Source organism: Ruditapes philippinarum, unplaced genomic scaffold (assembly GCF_026571515.1).
Source record: "Ruditapes philippinarum isolate M1 unplaced genomic scaffold, ASM2657151v2 ctg348_1_1_1_1, whole genome shotgun sequence".
Lineage (NCBI taxonomy): Eukaryota > Metazoa > Mollusca > Bivalvia > Venerida > Veneridae > Ruditapes > Ruditapes philippinarum.
The window spans coordinates 158,501-179,803 of record NW_026853775.1 but is presented as its reverse complement, the minus strand read 5'-3'; the positions used below and the strand labels follow the sequence as shown (position 1 = coordinate 179,803).

The window sequence follows — 21,303 nt, the reverse complement described above, 5'->3', positions numbered from 1 at the left end:
CAATACTAATGTTATTTCTATTTTAAAATAAAGGGAGTTATAATTTTTAAACTAAAGACGCAACATGATTGGCACGGCATAATATAGTAAATGTGTCCAGAGAAGGCTTAGAAAGTTGGCTTTTTAATGGTCTGTTTGTAGAGTCAAACCATCGACGCTACCGGCCGATAAAGTCAAACTGTCGCTTGCTGTTTCCAACAAGTGTTATAAAATATCGAGATTTATACGTTTCCCTCGATATTTTGTATGATTTTGTCAGAGAATCTCGCGGATTTTTAAGTAGTCCGTGACATTTTATGATAAAACTAAAAAAATTCTCGCGGATTTGAAATGGCCGCAACCGGCCACCATAAAAAACCACTATAATTATTTTCAACCATTGTCACTGTAAACAAAGCAAGCGATTATTATTATATGTATTTAGACTCATCTTAAAAGTAAATTTACGAGTAAATCTAAATTCTTAAAAGTAAATCTCATGAAAAACAAAATGCAGTGAATAGCTTATACCGTAGCTTACTTCTAAGATATTTTTGTTTGATTCTTTTAAATCGCCCGAAACTACTAGGTTAATGATACGACGACTATTATATTTGTTAAGTGTGACCAGGAGTTTAATCAAACTGAAGTCACTCTCTGACCAGTTGCCTCCAGGATTTGAACCGAGGACCGGCCATCCACCGAGTTCTTCCAATAACGGTACGGCCGCCGATGTCGCCTTTTCGTTTATTTTCTCTGGAAACAGAAACATCAAGTCATTAGATTATTTTCACTATGAAAATTCAAAATATACGAAATAGAAGTTATAGAGTAGGGAAGACGGCGACATTTAGTAATTAGTAATTCATTCGTGAGTTATAAATCACTTTAGTGATAAGTAATTCATTTGTGAGTTATAACTTACTTACGTCATTAGAAAATTCATTCGTGAAAATATAACTTACTGTAGTAATTAGTGATTCATTCATGAGTTACAACTTAGTTTAGAAATTAGTTCGTGAGTTTTAAACTAAGTAATAAGTAATTCATGCGTGAAGCTATAACTTACTTAAGGAATTACTAATTAGTAATTTGTTCCTGAATTATAAATAACTTTAGTGATTAGTAATTCATTCGTGAGTTATAACTTACTTAACTAATTAGTAATTCATTCGTGAGTTATAACTTACTTAACTAATTAGTAATTCATTCGTGGGATATAACTTACTTTAGTACATAATTAGTATTTTGTTTGTGAGTTATAACTTACTTAAGTAATTAGTAATTCATTCGTGAAGATATAACTTACTTTAGTAATTAGTAATTCATTCCTGAGTTACAACTTACTTTAGAAATTCGTTCTTGAGTTATAAAGTAAACTATTAGTAATTCATTCGTGAGTTACAACTTACTTTAACAATTAGTAATCGATTCGTTAAATATAACTTACGCATGTCCATGCAAGATGCATACAAGTCCTTGGCTTTAACAATAGCTTCGATATCTTTGTATGATTCCGTATCTTCCAGAAGATCTGTGTGTCAGAACAAAGACTTTTTTTTAATCTTTCATTAAATCTTAGATATAAGTTAGTAGTACATAGCTTCAGACCATGCCGATTACGACTGCTTTTAACAAAATTCCATTAGTTATTTCAAAACACATTAATTCGACGATCACATTAAAGTTTTGAGTTTTTTAAACAGCCTTTGAGTCCTTTGCATGGACCTTACTTGTGCTGACGTCATATGAAGGAAGCATGGCTGTGACCCAAACAGCGCTCAAGCCCAATCCCTTAGCGTAAGTTTTCGGATAAGGATCTTGAATACAATATTATGAATACACAGAACGGAAGCGGTATTTCGGTCAAACCTATGCTAAGAAACAAAACATGTAAACAAATAGTAGGGAGTTGTTGACATTTTTTTTCCTTCTAAATATCAAGTACAAGTCCACCTAAAATAAGTGAATTAATAGATACAAAAGCAAACAATATATTATTTATATATTTATTATTATGGTTTACTTGAAGAAAATACAAGTCGGATTTGTTTGAAATTCTACATCTTTGGGCATATTTAAATTAAAAATGGTTGTCAGACATATTTTCAGTCATAATTGTACCAAAACAGACTTTATCTTCGTTTGGATGTCAAATGTATACATTCATTTCTGTTTACATCTGAGACCATGCGGTATTAAAACTATTTTCAATCCGTATTAACTCCGAGAATATTATAGATAATAGCAGACGATGTTCCGATTGGGCTCGAGCCCATTAAAATTGAGTGATACGTAGCTTACCCTATAGGTCACCGCTCTCTCAAGGTGCTAAACGTTTTAACGATTTTTGTCGTAGATTCAAAATTACTTGTCAAAAAGTATGAAGAAAGTTTTTTTTTCTTAATTGATCAAGCAATTAACAATATTGAGGCCATCAACATTTTTACTAATAATTGCATAACAAGATTTGAAAAAAAAGTAAAAAAACGTTTTCATCAATTAATGAAAGAAAAAGCAATGCATAAAATCAACAACAACAACAATAACAACAACAACAACAACAACAACAATAATAACAAAAAACAGCAGCAGCAGCAACAAAACACATACTTGATATGCTTGATATAATACTAACTTATATGAAAACCGATATTAATTTCAAGTCTGAACTTACATTTATTAGTCATTTCGGCTCCATCACCTAGCATTGTCGTGGTGCCATAAAACGATTTATCTTCCGGAAGTGCATGCTTTTTCCTCCATGTGCCGCAAGAGTACGCATAGAAATCCTCGCATGGGTCAACCGACATGTCGAGACTTTCATACAACTGAGCGCCTTAAACCGGAAAAGGGAGGTATTTTAGAGGTCGAAATATGCAAAAATAGGCCCTTAATACGTTAGTCACGCAGTAAAAATATGTTGATAAATGCTGCAAAAATAAGTCAATTATCGCAAAAAAAACCCAAAAAACAACAAGTTACCTCTTACATCATTTTACTTTTTCTAAAAATATTAGTAAATTTTTGTCAAGCTTGATTTTCTAGGAAATATTTTGGCTCAGTTGGAGGCACGCAGTTTTAAATACTAAAAGCAAATAAGTCAAGAGCGATCAGTTTATAAGACGTTTGAGCAATTGCATTGTCAATGACTAGGAATACAGAACTTGACGACACAGTTAATTCCCATTTCATTAAATGCACAGCATGATAATGTATATATTAAAGAAATGAGCCGCGTCATGACAAAACCAACAAAATGGGTTTGCGACCAGCAAAAATCCAGCCCAGTCTGCGCATCCGCGCAGTCTGATCAGGATCCATGCTGTTTGCTTTCAGTTTCTCTACTTGTTATAGGGTTTGTAAGCGAACAGCATGGATCCTGATTAGACTGCGCGAATGCGCAGGCTGGTCTGGATCCATGCTGGTTGCAAACCTATTATGTTGGTTTTGTCGTGACGCGGCTCAAATATTCATCAATTTTGAGAATAGTGTTGCAGAATAAAACAGGGGTCGACTTCAAATACGCATGAACATAATCACGTAGGCCGGGGTCTGAACACCGAACTTCTTTTCAATTTCCTATTAAATCTTAATAAATTAAACTTACTGACAATTATGATATGTAAAATTAAATTCCTTACAAATGGTTAGCGCTAAAATAGTTTGCTAAGTTAACTTTAAATTGAATGTATCCATTCAATTCATAAATCAACATAAAACTGAATATTGTATAGCTGATATTTGTTTGTCATTTAAGCGGAACAGTTATTTGATAATTTCATGAATTTTCATTTGAACATAGGGTAATTATTTACCGTATATTGGTTAAAACTACTTACTAGCTTTTGTGCATTCCGCTGTAAAACATACATCTGAAAAGCAATTCAAGCGATTGAAGATCTATACAAAACATGTTCATCAAGTTGTATGAAACAAAAATTCACGACTGGCAGTAGCCACGATTGATATATGTTAAGCATACAATATCGATACAAGTAAAATGGTTTCCTGCGGGGAACATTTTTGATGATATAAAGATATTTCATTTAACTATCTTCAACATTGTTTGGGTGGGTGGATAAATAAACGTTTGTATCAGGAATATAGTTGACAATAATCGATCAATATAGAAGAAGGTCTTTGGAAACTGGTGACCGGAGAAGGTCGAACATAAAACAATTATTTCTTTTTAAGAAAATGATTAAATAGGTCTACCATTTTATGAATAATTCCGAGCAAAAAAAAAAGAAAGAAAAAAAAATGCAAACACACAAGTTTTCGCAGAAAACATCTCTATTTATTATGGCAGATGCCACTACGAATATTTTAATTTTGTAGATTTTCAGTATAAACAATTTATTGTTTGTAACATTTTGAGATACATATTAAAGAAACATTGATAATTTTCAAACACATCATTCAAGTTTTTCCAACTTAAACGGTATTATAATTATAGAAAATTAAAAATATCACGTAATAGTTTTTTGATCTTAATTAGGTGTAATTCTGACTTATTCCCTAGAGGATTATCCGTAACGTACCGGCAAACGGTATTTAGCCAGGTTTTCGAAAAGGTCAATTAACCAATCATGTACGGTTTACAGATCACATGCTCCTCCATGTATCGAAAACAGGTCACGTGCTCCTCCATGCCTCAAAAGTTAAACGCGTACCAATACCCTGCGGTCTCCAGACCGCAGGGAATGATGCAAGATAATTTTCATACACAAGGTGACAATACATCGTTGAATTTTCTGTTTATTATATACTTTTCTCTTTTTAAACCTTATAAATAGGAAGAATTCTCTTTTAATTTTGTGTATTGGCTGAATTTAGAAGAAAGTAGTCCAGTGAAAATATGGAAAATATATTTCACTACAGTGAAAAATATTATTTTTTTTTGCAATGAAAATACGGAAAATAAAAATAAGCATTATATTTCTTCAATATTTCTCAATATTTCCTTTATAAGTATACTAATAAATTATAATATTATGAGCTTTTATTAAGTTTCCAAACTCATTACATTATTCATTAACATATCAATTCGTTAATCTATAGAATCAACGATCAAGGTCGTTACAATTAACAAAACAACAAAAAGTATTTGTTGCCTTGTTAAAATATCATTTTAAATATATAAAGACATAACATAAGGTATGTGGCTTTTAAGTTTACACAGTTGCTTATAACTACCAGGTTTTGTTGCGTCTGGCTTTGGTGTTGTCATCTCTTTAGACTCTTTGGCATCGTCCAAGTCTTTCTTTTGTACAGCAACGACAATGATCAAAATTATAACGGCTATGACTAAAATAACCAGTAGAAACAGGAGTATCTTTTCACACTTGGTTCTTCTCTCTAACGGTCCTTCTTTTTTGAAACTAGAAGATACCAGACAAGTTGTCATAAAGCAACATAAAACATATATGAGCCGCGTCATGACAAAACCAACATAGTACGATTGCGACCAGCATGGATTCAGACCATCCTGCGCAAATGCGCAGTCTGATCAGGATCCATGCTGTTCGCTTACCAACCCTATTACAAGTAGAGAAACTAATAGCGAACAGCATGAATCCTGATCAGACTGCGCGGATGCGCAGACTGGTCTGGATCCATGCTGGTCGCAAACGCACTATGTTGGTTTTGTCGTGACGTGGCTCAATTATAAGTGTAAAATGATTCATTTTGATGTTCTAGATTATTGAATTTAAAGATATACTATGCTTAAATTTGATTATTGAAAATATTGATAACTTCTTCACATGCAGCCTCTTTGTAAATATAAAATAAACATGATTCGGATTCATTCAAAGTAGATGTGTTATGATTCAAACTCCATATACTATAAGTGGTCACTATATGAATATATAGTGTCATTAAAAAGACTGGCAGCTTTTTTAAGAAAAGACCCATTTCACTTGACCTTTAATAGGGAATGCAGCTTTCAATACAAAGTTTGAACACTTGTTTTACTCAAATTAAAAGCATTTAGTAAGGATTTCATGGATTTAAATAATTTTTGAGATAGGAATATTTTACACAAAGATAAACATAGTATATCTTGAATACTGTCACTATAAGCAATGCCATTGGGACAAATATTTAATATCCCTCTGATGAAATGTGTAAAATAAATCAACAGTTGAATTAAAACCCAGTATTAGTCCATCCGTTTAGTTAAACAAGGTTTTCTATTTGTCATTCACGGATCGCTGGTCCGACCCCCAAACCCCCACCCTCCCCCAGCGAAGGGGAATTGCCCTGTGTTAAATGATACCGGTCATTTAGTATCATAGTCATTTGTCTCTCAAATCTGATTCAGAAATCATTTGGGATTAGAAGCCGTTCACTAGCGGATGAATTGGTCTAGGGTCGTTATTGCATTTAGCTTGTTTTTTTTACATTATGCCCTTAATAACTTTTAATTATTAAACAAGATTTCATTTTTGACACGGCATGAATATAGCACTAACATAAGTAGCTCATTTTATGCTTCTATACAATTAAACAATGCCGTCACACAACAGTGTCTATTGACTTTCGGGTGAAGGTCATATTTAAGCATGTCAAATGAAAGGCAATGTGCAGATACCCGTATGTCTAAAGATCAGATACAAATGCCATAGTATAATCATAATTGATAAAAAAAATCTTCCTTGATAAAAAAATTACATATTTACATAGCTGTATTAAACTTGGAAATACAGTTACAGTTATTTTTTTTAAATTTAAACTAATGAGCTGGACTATCTTATAGCAAGGAGGATTGTTTAAAGAAAAGCCATGACCTCCTGGGGAAGGGTCAAAAGGCCTATAATTTGTATTATTTTAACAGATGTTCACAAGACAATATCTCATGCGAAATATCTAAACTCTAGCCCTTGCAATTTTGAAGACAATTAATATGGAAAACATGGGGCGTGGCCAATTTAGACCCCAGGGATATACCTTTATTAATCTTGGTAGAGATCCACAAGACAATGCCTTTTGAAAATTACTATGTTTTAGACTTTTTGGTTTTTCTTTTTTTTCCTATTCTGTTTTCTTTCCATGACAGGTAGATTTCTGCATGAAATCATTTTTTGTAATAGTTTTTAAAAGTCCTATATCCAAGGAACAATCATGGCAAGTTTGGTTCAAATCGGACTTCTGTTTTTTTAGAGGAAGATTTCTTTTCATGTTTAATATATATAATCTATGTAACACACAAATAATACACGCTGTAGTGGCACAAACACGTGTAACAATGGCACGTGCTCATGTGATTTATTCTTTAATGCATATTTTCGTTTCCGTTAATGAATACTGGTGAATGTAGGTTTATTTAACTGTATGTGAGAAGTTAGCAGTTAACAGTGAGCTAAGCAAAAAGGCATTACGATTTATATAGGGAAATCAATGATCTGCTGTTATGCTCAGCTGGGTAAGCAATCTAGCAGAGCATTCCAAAATAAAGTGTAGAAATGCTTTGCTGGTATGCTCAGCTGGGTAAGCAATCTAGCAGGCCATTACTAAATATAGTGTAAAAATGCTCTGCTGGTATGCTCAGCTGGCTAGGCAATCTAGCGGGGCGTTCCAAAATATAGCGTAAAAATGCTCTGCTGGAATGCTAAGCTGGCTAGGCAATCTAGCAGGGCATTCCTAAATATAGTGTAAAAAATACTCTGCTGTTATACTCAGCTGGCTAAGCAATCTAGCGGGGCATTCCAAAATATAGTGTAAAAAGCTCTGCTGTTATGCTCAGCAGGTTAAGCAATCTAGCGGGGCATTCCAAAATATAGTGTAAAAATGCTCTGCTGTTATGCTCAGCTGGCTAAGCAATCTATCGGGACATTCCAAAATATAGTGTAAAAATGCTCTGCTGTTATGCTCAGCTTGGTAAGCAATCTAGCGGGACATTCCAAAATATAGTGTAAACATGATCTGCTGGTATGCTCAGCTGGCTAGGCAATCTAGCAGGGCATTCCTAAAAATAGTGTTAAAATGCTCAGCTGGCTAGGCAATCCAGCAGAGTATTCCTAAATATAGTGTAAAAATGCCCTGCTGGCAAGCTCAGCTGGCTAAGCAATCTAGCAGAGCGTTCCAAAATATAGTGCGAAAAATGCTCTGCTGGTATGCTCAGCTAGCTAAGCAATCTAGCAGGGCATTCCTAAATATAGTGTTAAAAATGCTCAGCTGGCTAGGCAATCCAGCAAAGCATTCTGAAAATTAGTGTAAAAATGTTCTGCCGGAATGCTGAGCTGTCTAGGCAAACTAGCAGGGCATTCTTAAATAAGGTATAAATTTCGTTGGTCTGCAACTGATTATTTGGCACTCGTAGACTTTCTAAAATATTTAGTGCCAATGCAGATAATGACATTTTTTACTTCTACGGGACCCTTAAGTGTCTATTTCTTTGGTCTCCGACTGATTCTGGGACGATCGCAGACTTTCAGGAATTTTTGGTGTCAATGCAGATAATGACATTTGTGAATTTTTAGGACCATCCAGAGTCCATTTCGTTGGTCTGCAAATGTTTCTGGAACACTCGCAGACTTTCAGAAATTTTCGGTGCCAATGGAGATGATGACATTTTTACTTCAAAAGGACCCTCCTGAGTCTATTTCGTTGGTCTGCGACTGATTCTGAGTCACTCGCAGACTTTCAGGAATTTTGGTGTCAATGCAGAAAATGGTATTTCTGACTTATTGGGACCTTTCTGAATCCATTGTTTTGGTATGCGACTGATTCTGAGGCACTCACAGACTTTCAGGAATTTTTGATGTCACGGCAGATAATGACATTTTTTACTACTAGGGACCATCCAGGGTCCATTTTTTTGGTCTGCGACTTAATCTTTGACAGTCACAGACTTTCAGGAATTGTTGGTGCCAATAGAAATAATTACAATTTATGACATTTTTGACCATCCAGAGTCTATTTCGTTGGTCTGCGACTGATTATTGGGCACTTGCAGACTTTCAGGAATTTTTGGTGCTAATGCAGATAATGACATTTTAGGGTAAAAATGCTCTGCTTATGACTAAGGGGTCCTAAAAGTAAAAAAGTCATGATCTGCAATGGCACTAAACATCCTGAAAGTCTGCGAGTATCAAGGAATCAGTCGCAGACCCAAGAAATGAACTCAGGAGGTTCCCTAAAAGTCAGAAATGTCATTATCTCTATTGGCATCAAAATTCCTGAAAGTCTGCAAGTGTCCCAAAATCAGTCGCAGACCAGCGAAATGAACTCTGGTGGGTCGCTAGAAGTCAAAAATGTCATTATCTCCATTGGCACCACAGATTCCTGAGAGTCTGCGAATGTCCCAGACTCAGTCGCAGACCATAAAAATGGACTCTGGCGGGTCCCTAGAAGTAAAAATTGCCATCATCTCTATTGGCACCAAACTTTCCTGAAAGTCTGCGAGTGTCCAACAGTACGCTGCAGGCCAATGAAATGGACTCTTAAATGTCCCTAGAAGTCAAAAATATTTCCATTGGCACCAACCATTCCTGAAAGTCTGCGAGTGTCCAAGAATCAGTCGCAGACGACCAAAATGGACTCTTGAGGGTCCCTAGAAGTCTTAATTGTCAATATCAGCATTGGCACCAAAATTCCTGAAAGTCTGCGAGTGTCCTTCAAAAAGTCGCAGGACAATGAAATAGTCTCTTAAAGGTCCTTAGAAGTCAAAAATATCATTATTTCTATTGGCACCGAAAATTCCTGAAAGTCTGCGAGTGCCTCAAAATTGCCTAGAAGTCGAAAATGTCAATAAAACTTTGGCAACAATAAATCCTGGAACTCAGAATTAGTCTGCCAACCAAGCATTCCACCAGAGCATTTTTTAACTATATTTCGGAATGCCCTGCTAGATTGCCTAGCCAGCTTAGCATTTCACCAGAACATTCCACCAGAGCATTTTTTCACTATATTAAGGAATGCTCTGCTATAGTGCCCCACCAGCTGAGCATTCCAGCAGAGCATTTTTACACTATATCTAGTAATGCTCTGCTAGATTGCCTAGCCAGCTGAGCATTCCACCAGAGCATTTTTTCACTATATTAAGGAATGCTCTGCTATAGTGCCTAGCCAGCTGAGCATTCCTGCAGAGCATTTTAACACTTTATTTAGTAATGCTCTGCTAGATTGCCTAGCCAGCTTAGCATTCCAGCAGAGCATTTTTACACTATATTTCGTAATGCTCTGCTAGATTGCCTAGCAGCTTAGCATTCCACCAGAGCATTTTTACACTATATTTAGGAATGCCCTGCTAGATTGCCTAGCCAGCTTAGCATTCCAGCAGAGCATTTTTACACTATATTTAGCAATGCCCTGCTAGATTGCCTAGCCAGCTTAGCATTCCAGCAGAGCATTTTTACACTATATTTAGTAATGCCCTGCTAGATTGCCTAGCCAGCTTAGCATTCCAGAAAAGCATTTGTTCACTATATTTAGTAATGCTCTGCTAGATTGCCTAGCCAGCTTAGCATTCCAGCAGAGCATTTTTACACTGTATTTAGTAATGTCCTGCTAGATTGCCTAGCCAGCTTAGCATTCCAGCAGAGCATTTTTACACTGTATTTAGTAATGTCCTGCTAGATTGCCTAGCCAGCTAAGCATTCCAGCAGAGCATTTTTTTCACTATATTTAGGAATGCCCTGCTAGATTGCCTAGCCAGCTTAGCATTCCAGCAGAGCATTTTTACACTATATTTTGTAATGCCCTGCTAGATTGCCTAGCCAGCTTAGCATTCCAGAATGGCATTTGTACACTATATTTAGTAATGTCCTGCTAGATTGCCTAGCCAGCTTAGCATTCCAGAATAGCATTTGTACACTATATTTAGTAATGTCCTGCTAGATTGCCTAGCCAGCAGAGCATTTTAACACCATATTTAGTAATGCACTGCTAGATTGCCTAGCCAGCTGAGCGTTCCAGCAGAGCATTTTTTCACTAAAGCTAGGAATGCTCTGCTAGATTGCCAAGACAGCTGAGTATTGCAGCAGAGCATTTTTACACTATATTTAGGAATGCCCTGCTAGATGCCCAAAAACAGCTGAGCATTACAGCAGATCATTACCTTCCCTATATAAATTGAAATGCCTTTTTGCTTAGCTCACTGTTCACTGCTAACTTCTCACATACTATTTAACTCCATCTTTAACAGTGAAATTGTAGGCTCTACGCTAGAAACCAGACCAGATGTATAATTGTCAATTAATTGTATTTTCTTTTTTCAATTTTTACGTGAATAGGAGTTTTCCCTTTGACTGCATACTCTATCTGATTTGACTGGTTTAAAAAAGTAACAAAAAAGTACCTATCCATAATCAAGACATGGCACAACTTTTAAAATGTAGGTTATATTTTATGTACAAGATCGTTCATTTGAAACGGCGCCAAGAGGTGTGCTAACGAAAATGCAGGTACTTTTTAATATATAATATGACTGATGTGAAAAAAGGTTGTGAAATGTTTATCTTATTCTATTTAATGCTAAAGTTGACAGTTTCACAAAAATGTTTTGGACGATCCCTGTTACGCTTTACTGTTTATAACAATTTTAATTTTTTCTGTTTGCAAACTGATAACCATTAATTTTTGTTATCTTTCAATTTATCGTGCAATTCTGTTTAGTCATACGCGATGCTTGAAAGGATGTGCACTTTTATATTAATTTAATTTTATTGCTCACGAACGAGTTGTAATAACCAAGTATTCGTTCTGTTTTATTATTCAGTAACTAATTTGTCGGCTGCAAAGCAGTCGAGTCTAATGATTTTGAAAAAGACGTTTGATTTATATGCAGAATGATATGATTAGTTTTGCGAGTCAGAATAAGGACATAAAAATATTCAAATACGCCAGTCTAAAACTGCGGAATCTTTTTAAGATATCTTGCCTTGGTTGCACAATATTATTCATTTTCGTCAAATTGAAAGACAATACATGTTATTTTTTATATCCGTAAACAAATAGTATTGAATGCAGCTATCCGAAACGTATTATCGTGAAACCAGGCTTAATTAAATTCTGCGTAATACACGTTGTCTCCATTTAAAGGGGTACTGATCTGCATTGGACACAACGCATCTGTTTAAGCTTAGGGCACACGCATTTTTTTTACTTGGGTTCCATATGCCGCTTTTAATTGAATGGCACTTCCGTGTTACTTTGAAAGTTCCATGATAACGCAACATGAAACACATATGCGAATGTTTCAAAATTCTTACATAGATCTTGTAAAGCACTTATAATGTAAAAGGTTTGCAAAGGATCATTAAAAAATATACCTAAAATTAAAATGAACTTTGTGAGATTCTTAGCCCTATTTTAGCAAAGAGCGTTGCAACGCTTTTCAGTTTTTGATCATTTTGCATACAAAGAAATGCTTTCTTTTCTGGAAAAACAGGTTGGGGAAATGATCTGAAAGTTTGCACAAAAGCTATAGATTCGGCCTTGCCTCAAATCAAACACAAATCTCCAATAATAATAGTCCAGTCAGGTCAATGAAACCTCAGTGAAGTCACATTAACTGTTATAAATGTATGTTGTAATTTTATTGGTACTGGCAACTAGAATATTATCCAAGTATAGATAAAACATGGACACTGAAAGAATGCCCTTAATATGTAAATGAAAAATTTGGCACGCCCGTCTTGATTGATTTTGTTAATGAAATTAATCAAAGAACCGAATTCGTTATCAAAATAAGGACATATATCAAATATTGTAATTGTGTTAGCATATATCTTAACTTACATAGTAAAGGACATACCTTAAATGAACTTGCGAGTCTTTAGTCACCGTAGCTCTATTATCTTTATTTTCAACGTCTCGGTTATCATATCCTTTGTTTTCATAGGAACCATCCATTCTTAGAAAATACAATTAGCATACATGTGACATTAAAATGATCTTTTTACATAAAGATATTGAACTTTCTGTAGCAAAAGCAAGTTTAAATTTTTTTTAGAAAATAATACACTTGGTACAATATATTGCTAAATGCAAGCTTTTGAATTTTCCATGTTATGTACTCTGCTACAAAAGAAAAAATTCCAAATTTGCACTTGGTTGCATGCTTAGAAGTTCTGTAAATTTACTTGACAATTATCAGCATTTTGGTTTTGTGTAAACATCATAAGAATGTAAAGTAGAAATTGCAGGAAATGTTTTTTTTCTAAAGTTACTTGACAATTTATCAGTATCTCGTCTATCAAGCAATCATGACATAACGTCATACAGAATAGGGTTTGACTGATGTGCCATTCAAAAAATCAAATAAAAATAACAATAATGCTTCGACATGTACTAGCACAATTTTGCAACTTAAACTCAAATGTTTGATTAGTTTCAATTAAAGATCATGTAGGTTGTATACCACACTTAAGTGAAAATATATATATGTATATTACACTGTATTATGCTTATAAAACAAATTTCAAACATCGAAGAATATGCAAAATATTTACATCAAATATTTTGTACATATTATATGTAATCATTGAAATATATGCATACGTTTCTTATTTGAAAATTTGACTTAGACTTTATAGAAAATGAATTTTTTATAACCTCCCTTTATATACATAAACTGTTAAATTCGGTTAATATCTCATAAATAATGCTTTTTGGAACTTACAAAATTGATAAATCTTAATTTGAGCATCATATTTATAATATAAAACCATAAAATATTGTGTTACTGTAAACCATCGTGTAGTCAATGCAACATTTCTGCAAACCTTTGTAACCAAATATGCCAATATTCTACTTAAATAATTAAACACAATTTCCATGCAACCAAATGTACACTCTCTTCTTCAACTCGGTTTATAAATTTCCGTTCGCAAATCAAACATTATACACAATATTAAACAGGTTACAGACTTGCATACTTGTCTTAAATATTCTTAAATATAAGTATGTAAATTACTAGCAAATTGAACATATCGTATATTTGAAATATATATTTACCTTGCTTTTGAATGTCCAAGAAGTTATGTCGAAAAATATTAGCTAAATATTACTGTTTGCATATAATAACGACCTTGGGGTAGATTTTCACATTAGCTTTTCTATCATATGCTAATGATGCTAATGGTTGCTCATGCGTCAATGGCTTCAATTTATGTTTTGTCAAATATGTACCCCCTCATGGTTGAGTAGCTAACTGCACCTAATACCATGATTACATACAATCATAGCTGTTTATATTTGTCAAAATCGGTGTAAACTATACAAGTTTAAAAGACGGTTATAAATGTATGTTGTTATCTTATTGGTACAATATACTAGACTATTATCCAACCCATAGATTAAGGTAACTGATTCTTATTTCCCGATTGATATCCGTTGATGTTTAGATAGTAAGGAATATTGGTTGTTGTTGAAAGAAATGGAAGGGGACTATACTATCTTCTTTATTTCAAAAGCAGTTACCTCTTTAAACCTACCATGTCGAAACACTTTTGAACACAACAATTCAAATATATTGACACATTTTCATCCTTAACCTGTTGAATCTGTGATATGGATTTGGCGAGCTTTGAATTTGTAACAGTCCATTTGAACGTTTTGGCTTTACAAATCAAAATATCAAAAGTGTAGCGTCTGGTCAGACTGCAAGAACGTGCAGATTGATCTGGCTCTATACTGGTGGTAAATTCTTAATCTGTTTTGTTTCAGAGGGACGAAGGCCAGTAGAAAGCAATAATTTATGATTGATTGTTGAATAAATATTGGTTTGACTGTGTATTATGCAGTTTTATTTAGTTATTCCAAACACTGTCGGATTGTGATATGTATACATAGCGTGTACTTGCCATCAAAGTACCACACATGCGTATAGAACAAACAACTTGTAAGAGAAAAGTTATTATAGACTGGACTACCCACTGTTAAATCATTTACCCTCGGCTTGAGGGATGCTGCATTTTTTCATTATCCCTCATGTACAGACTCAATCAAACAGATTCTACAATTTTCATGTAATTTTGCTTTGTTATCAGGTGCTTATTAATCACCATTTTTGTTGATATGAAACAAAGTCAGAATGTTTATACTCTGAATGCTTTAACTCATGATTAAACGTCTTAATTTGATTGATTTATTTGATGCAATATTTGAGACTTTACTACTTCTACTTTTATTCTGAAATTCTTTCATCATATTCACCTCAACTCAAGCCTGTAGTAGTGATTTTGCTTTTGACATTTCTAACGCGGTGCCCCTCTATGTTCATCTCTGTATGTTAACTAGTCAACGGTAAAATAAGTGACGCAACGGCGTCTGAACTTAAAAGTATATTTTGTCGTGTGTATCGCCGTTTATGTCAGTTCTTCATCGTGATTCTTTCCATTTCAGTCCGCTTCCTTATTTTCCTTGACGGACACACGCACATTCTAATTTTCTTCATCAAGTTTGATATGTGTCCGTAATAATGAATAAATTTGCCGACATATCCCCCTTCAACGCTCCCTTACATTTCACCACTCTTCATATAAACCCCGTACCCGTATTTGTTGTCCGACTTACATTGCCTTGTATGACAGGATATTATTTTTGTCTTTTTTCCATTTTTTTGCGGATGGGAGTAGGCATGGCTATGGGTGAATGTTACTCTTTCTTGTTGATCTTTAGTCGCATATTTAAAACTATGGTTAAAGTTTTATCTTGATACATACTATCGACCCTATAACTTTAATGAAAGAAAAATGTTGTGCTGTTAAAAATATATGATGCATGATTAAGCATGCGTATATCTCGAATCACGGCTTTCCACCTGTATTCATTTCTTCAGGTTCGGATACGCGAGTAGTAATTTACCTTTAAATGGTGAGTGGATATAATTCATCAGTTATTTACTCTAAAATGGAGATTTCTTTGCTTTAATAATTTCAACACTGGAACAATGATATTTTGATATGAATCAAACAAATACCGATATGTTTCATAAAAAATAACTAGCCATTATTTTGTTGTTATAATTTTATTATGAGTTCATTAAACGACATTTTAAGTTGATTATAGTACATGCAACATCTATATTCAATTTGAAAACAAATCATAATATGAAATTATAAAAAAACGTAAATGGTTATGAATGTATACAAATGTATGATTAATAAATTTTATTTAAATGCATATTTATTTGCTATAGGGGCATACACTATGCCCTTAACAAATACTGACAAAATGCAATGTATACAAATCAACTATAGATAGAAAAAGTGGCATACGTTTCCTATAACCACTTTTTCTGTGTAATATTTTTTGTGAAACATTATATGGTACCTTAAAATACCGGCGAATAAAATTCTTATATCCGAATGGGAACATAAAACAGTCGTCGAATTCAAGCCAGCAAAATGTCGTTAATTGCTATTGAAAATTAAGCTGTGTTAAAACTCATTTTACATTATAAGAAACTTTTTAACTGGTTTATGTGAAAAATAATTCAAATAAAGCTTTAGTTCAATAATTTATTTTTAGAAAACAAATGTAAAAAGTGAGAAAAAAAAACAACAACAACAAACATTGTTCAGCTAATTAATATATGATTGTTTTAATTATTTAATTTCCATTTAAACGTTTATTTAGTATTCCTGTTTCATCATGTCCGCTGTTACCACACTGAACATTTCGTCTCTGGATTCATCACGCTATTCTTTCTACAACCAAATTCATCAGCAAAATTTTGGAAATTTTGCAAGCTTCCAATTACTCTGAAAATTACAATGAAAAACAATAACAACACAAGTTTTAAGACGCAGACAATGTTATAATAAAATGCAACATATTCTTCAAATGTGACCATTAAAGAAGACCAAGATCAGCTGGGATATCCGTGCCGCTTAAAAATGGTCTAGACTGTTTGACATTCGGCCAGTAATTATATTGAAACTTTGCATAAAGATGATGAAGACTTGTAATCTCAACATAGTGTGTTCGATTCCCGGGCTGACCAACTAAAATTACTAATCAGTCTTTCGGATGAGACATTAAATCAAGCTCCTCTGTATGGGTGCTTAAACACTTGGCACGCTAAAGAACCAGGAGAAGCTTCTAGAATTTGGGCATCTTTCTGTACCTGTAATTGCATTATCCTCTAAAGTCTAAAATGACTTATACATTCCGGAGGACTCGCCTATATGGGCAACCAGTGGCGAGTATAAATGAAAGCAAATACACACAATGTCGGATTGAAAAAGTGAACACGCCCATTTGAGTGCAAAAGTTAAAACAGTATAAGATATTAGAACATGATCACAACACCAGGTACATAGCACTGCGGTGTTTAAGACAGATATGACATCAACATTTCAAAATCCAAAAGATTATTAATTCTAAAAACAAGACTCAATTTTAATTAAATATCAAACTAGTCTATATTTCAGCTATTAATCTTTGCTTCTTTATTCTGAAGAGGTCTTCCACCTTCCGTAGTTTTTCTACGGCTAAAAATATGCGTTGCATGATCGAAATTTGAATCTTGGACACACATGATAGCGTTTCAGAGCTCTTAATATTCAACTAATCAGATCGTTGTTTTTACTCATTCACTGACTGACTACACATTTGCTCGGTTTCCCGTCATTAGGGATCAAATATTGTTCAATGGCAAGATAAGAGTCCTTAAATTAATTCTGTTTGTTTTTGTCATAATACGTGTAAGGCTTTTATATCATAATATCAAATAGTTAATTTTTTTAAATCAGTCAAATACTGAAACTTTTGAGGGCTTTTATATCATTATGTTGTATGTTAAGGCTTCTTGTCCTTTCAATTGTCTCATCATTATTTTATGCCCGTTGTTGGCTTTACATTAATTTTGTAATACTATGTTTATATCAACTTCGAATAAATCCCTTTCCGTTTTAATTTCTTGTTGTTCACCATTTGAAAATTTCATATCAAATAAACCAATAAACTTCTTTCAAAATTTCTACCAACTCAACAATAAAGCAAAAACTCGACTGTGCTATGCAAGTTTAAAAATAAAATGAAATACGAGATAATCATAGACGTACCTAAATCGTTCTGGACTATGAACACCCGTGGTTATCAAATTGATAAAACTTTGCTTCCGTGTGTTATCACACCAAACCTTAGATACAATAAAACAGTTTATTACATCTTTTGTTTAACATGACATTAAAAAAAATCAGACAAAATACAAACCTTTTAGCTAGTTATTTAGAAATATGTTCGTATTCGTCCATCCCATGCCTTTCAATATTTCTTTCAGAAAATAGTCTATTATAGTTTCTAGTAATTAAAGTATACAAAAAACAACAACAACAAAAAAACAAAACAAAAAACCAACAAAAAAAACCACAACAAAATACTTAAGAAATCATTTAATGACACAATTGTTACCTTACTTGTATATTCAATTTAAATGTTTCACAAACCTGAGCCCAGTTGATAAAGAACAATTGGTTATTTGTAAAATTAAGCCCTGGTAATGTAGGCTCCTCGCTCCCACGTTGCTCCACCCATTTTCTGTATGCCTGGAATAAATACCAATACTTTTATATTGTTATCAAACAGTTTTGAATTCTTTGAAATCAACTTGGCAGCGCAAATATGAGCAAAATGTTACTTTAATAGACTGTAATTTAACAAAAACCTTAAGGGTTTATACGTTAGACAAAGAAGAGTGATCAACCAAATGTTTGTTTGGTTTTACGGCACATCAACGCGGTTTATGTCATATAGCGCCAAAACATAAAATGCTTTTGGCTTTTGATTTTTCGGTGTTACAAATGCAAAACCAGGGGTCAAAATCACCTCACCTGCTGGAGCCAAGAGATGCATAGACTCCAGTTTTTTTTTTCGAAACCATTTAGTCACTACTTACGATTACGCAGAAGCAAAACGGTTTCTGCAATTCTGATGCATCAACCCATAACAACCCCTTCACCACATAGTCTTGATTCAATAGAATAGTAGCAAAAAGCTTTAACCACAAAATGTTACATTCTTAAAAAACAATATACCATACCATGTAGCTTTGTTTCACTCCCCCATTATCAGCTATATTCTCTCCTTGTGTGTTTATACCATTTACCTGTAACAAACAATATGATAAACCAGATCAACAAGGAAAGGCGGTGCTCAACGAACGCAACCCTCACACGACCCAGCAACAAGAACCAGTGGCAAAATCCCAGGAAGCCCCAAACAAAAACAGGACAGGGCACAAGGCAGAGCACGGTCAGGTTATTCACTTAAATGATAAATGATTTGGAACTGATAAGGAATTCAAAGAAAACAAATAAACGATTAAATAATACAATTGATGTTAATCTCAAACCAATGATTTATAACAATGTGAATTCTTTAAGGAAATTATTGGAGTTTTTATTAAGCAGATTTATACCTTACACTGGAAAATATATAAATTAATTACGATGGAAATATATAAAGATATATGTTACGGACATAATTCGAGCACTTACTGTTTTGAATAATTAAACCAATTTATTTATAATTACAATTTCATCTTTACCTCGGTCACAGTTATCTCCCTTTTAATTAGATGTGTAATTTCTTAAATATTAAAGCAATTTGAGATAAACCCATTTTGTTTGAAAATCAGACATTTAAAAGTGTGTCCGAAATGCACAAAGGTGTTGACTGGTTTGGTAAAACTCCTGTCATTGGTCTTTTAACATCATATGTATCTCTATATAAAGTTGAAAATAAATGAGGTGCGCCATGACAAAACCAACATAATGCGTTTGCGACCAGCATGCATCCGCGCAGTCTGATCAGTATCCATGCTATTCGCTATCAGTTTATCTACTTGTAATAGGGTTTGTAAGCGAACAGCATGGATCCTGATCAGACTGCGCGGATGCAAACGCACTATGTTGGTTTTGTCATGGCGCGGCTCAAATGATTTCCCAGACATTTGTTTGAATACCTTAAGAGTAATCTTACATTTAAACCGGAAACTGGTTCGTAAAATTTGCTATACTGGTCAATCAAACATTGGGATTTCTCTTTAAATTTTTCAATAACCGAATCATCCCACCATTGTCTTAGATTACCATCTTTGTCAAATTGTCTGCCTGAAATACAGAAACAATTTCTGATTTTACAGTTATATACCTTGTAAATTTTGTTCTGTTTCTATTTTTTCTTATGAATTGCATTTTTTAAAGAGGTAATTATATACTTATTTATAAAACTTAAGTTTTCTGTTGAAAATCGATTTTTTGAATGTGAGGTTTTCTGTAATAGTGTGCTATTATACGATATGTAAAACTGTTATCATCTGCGAAAACATTTAGTGCAATAATTATGCAAACAATCATTTAAATTATTGCCCTTACCTTGATCGTCAAAACCATGAGTTAGTTCATGTCCGATCACTGAACCTATTCCACCATAATTCATTGATCTAAAATACATGTATAATTATTTGAAATCAAAAATCTTGGGATTTTCCAATGTGTTTACAGTTAAATGCAAATTCAAGCTATCCAACTGCATCACAGGGATAAAAAGACACCGAAAGTGACCAACCACTAGTCCGAAATGATTTCTAGATAAGCGGCGGGAAGTCAGTTGTCAATCGGACAAGAGACCCTTAGGTTACAAATCCCATGCTCTCAACATTGAACTGAGCGCGTGCACTAAAATTTTGTAAATGGTCATTTGCATTAAACATAAACATTTTTAATCTGAATTCAATGTTAACAGAGTTTAAACAAATCGTTTTAACTTATAACTAAATGTTGCGAGTAACTCTTCGTTAAAGCAGCACGCATCCTGATTCATGCTAATTTTCATGAAAATAAAAAAATGTATTTAATGGTATTATATTGTGATAAAGTTACCAAAAGAATGCAATTTACACAGTATCAATGACACTTAAAACCCATGTTTATTACAATAAAGAGGTCAAAATATACAAAATAGCCTTTACTGTGTTAGTAACACAGTATAGTTATAAATACTGAAAAATCGGTCATTATTTGCACATAACATGTAAATTATTACTTCAATGTTCTTTATTCTTTTCCAAAAATCATAGTTCATTTTTCTCAGGTTTGATATTATCAAAATAGTTTTGCTCATCTGGAGGTGTGCAGCTTTAAGCTTGACATGTGTATTGATCAAATGAAATCTTTTAACTAAAGGTTAAATGAGAAAAATGATTAGTAACTAAATTTTGAGCCATTACTTGGGTTGATCTTTGCTATATAACGGTGGCTGTAGAATTCCTGCAGGAAAAACTGAAAAGAATAGTAAAAAAGAAAATAATTATTTATTTAATTTGATCGTTTTATGAAACACAAAAGTACCCCAAAACGCAGTCCA

General features: G+C 33.7%; 2 protein-coding genes across 2 annotated transcripts in view; both read right to left on the bottom strand.

The window, feature by feature from the left end:
- LOC132737815 (neprilysin-1-like) overlaps positions 1-14,070 on the bottom strand; it is a 30,781-nt gene extending 16,711 nt beyond the window's left edge. The window contains exons 1-7 of the mRNA XM_060725166.1: positions 13,945-14,070; positions 12,743-12,841; positions 5,179-5,363; positions 3,822-3,854; positions 2,657-2,818; positions 1,430-1,513; positions 521-735 (exon numbers count right to left, since the gene is read on the bottom strand). Of these exons, the coding sequence (XP_060581149.1) occupies positions 521-735; positions 1,430-1,513; positions 2,657-2,818; positions 3,822-3,854; positions 5,179-5,363; positions 12,743-12,840 (777 nt within the window). The 5' untranslated portion in view covers position 12,841; positions 13,945-14,070. The remainder of the gene's footprint in view (positions 1-520; positions 736-1,429; positions 1,514-2,656; positions 2,819-3,821; positions 3,855-5,178; positions 5,364-12,742; positions 12,842-13,944) is intronic.
- Positions 14,071-16,587: 2,517 nt separating this feature from the next.
- LOC132737811 (neprilysin-2-like) lies at positions 16,588-21,215 on the bottom strand. The gene is made up of 7 exons (XM_060725164.1): positions 21,167-21,215; positions 20,313-20,380; positions 19,918-20,048; positions 18,977-19,042; positions 18,384-18,482; positions 18,000-18,076; positions 16,588-16,694 (listed from the first exon to the last, which is right to left on the bottom strand). Exons 2-7 carry the CDS (start codon positions 20,374-20,376, stop codon positions 16,595-16,597), a joined length of 537 nt encoding a protein of 178 aa, XP_060581147.1. The 5' UTR covers positions 20,377-20,380; positions 21,167-21,215; the 3' UTR covers positions 16,588-16,594.
- Between the last annotated feature and the right edge of the window lie 88 nt (positions 21,216-21,303).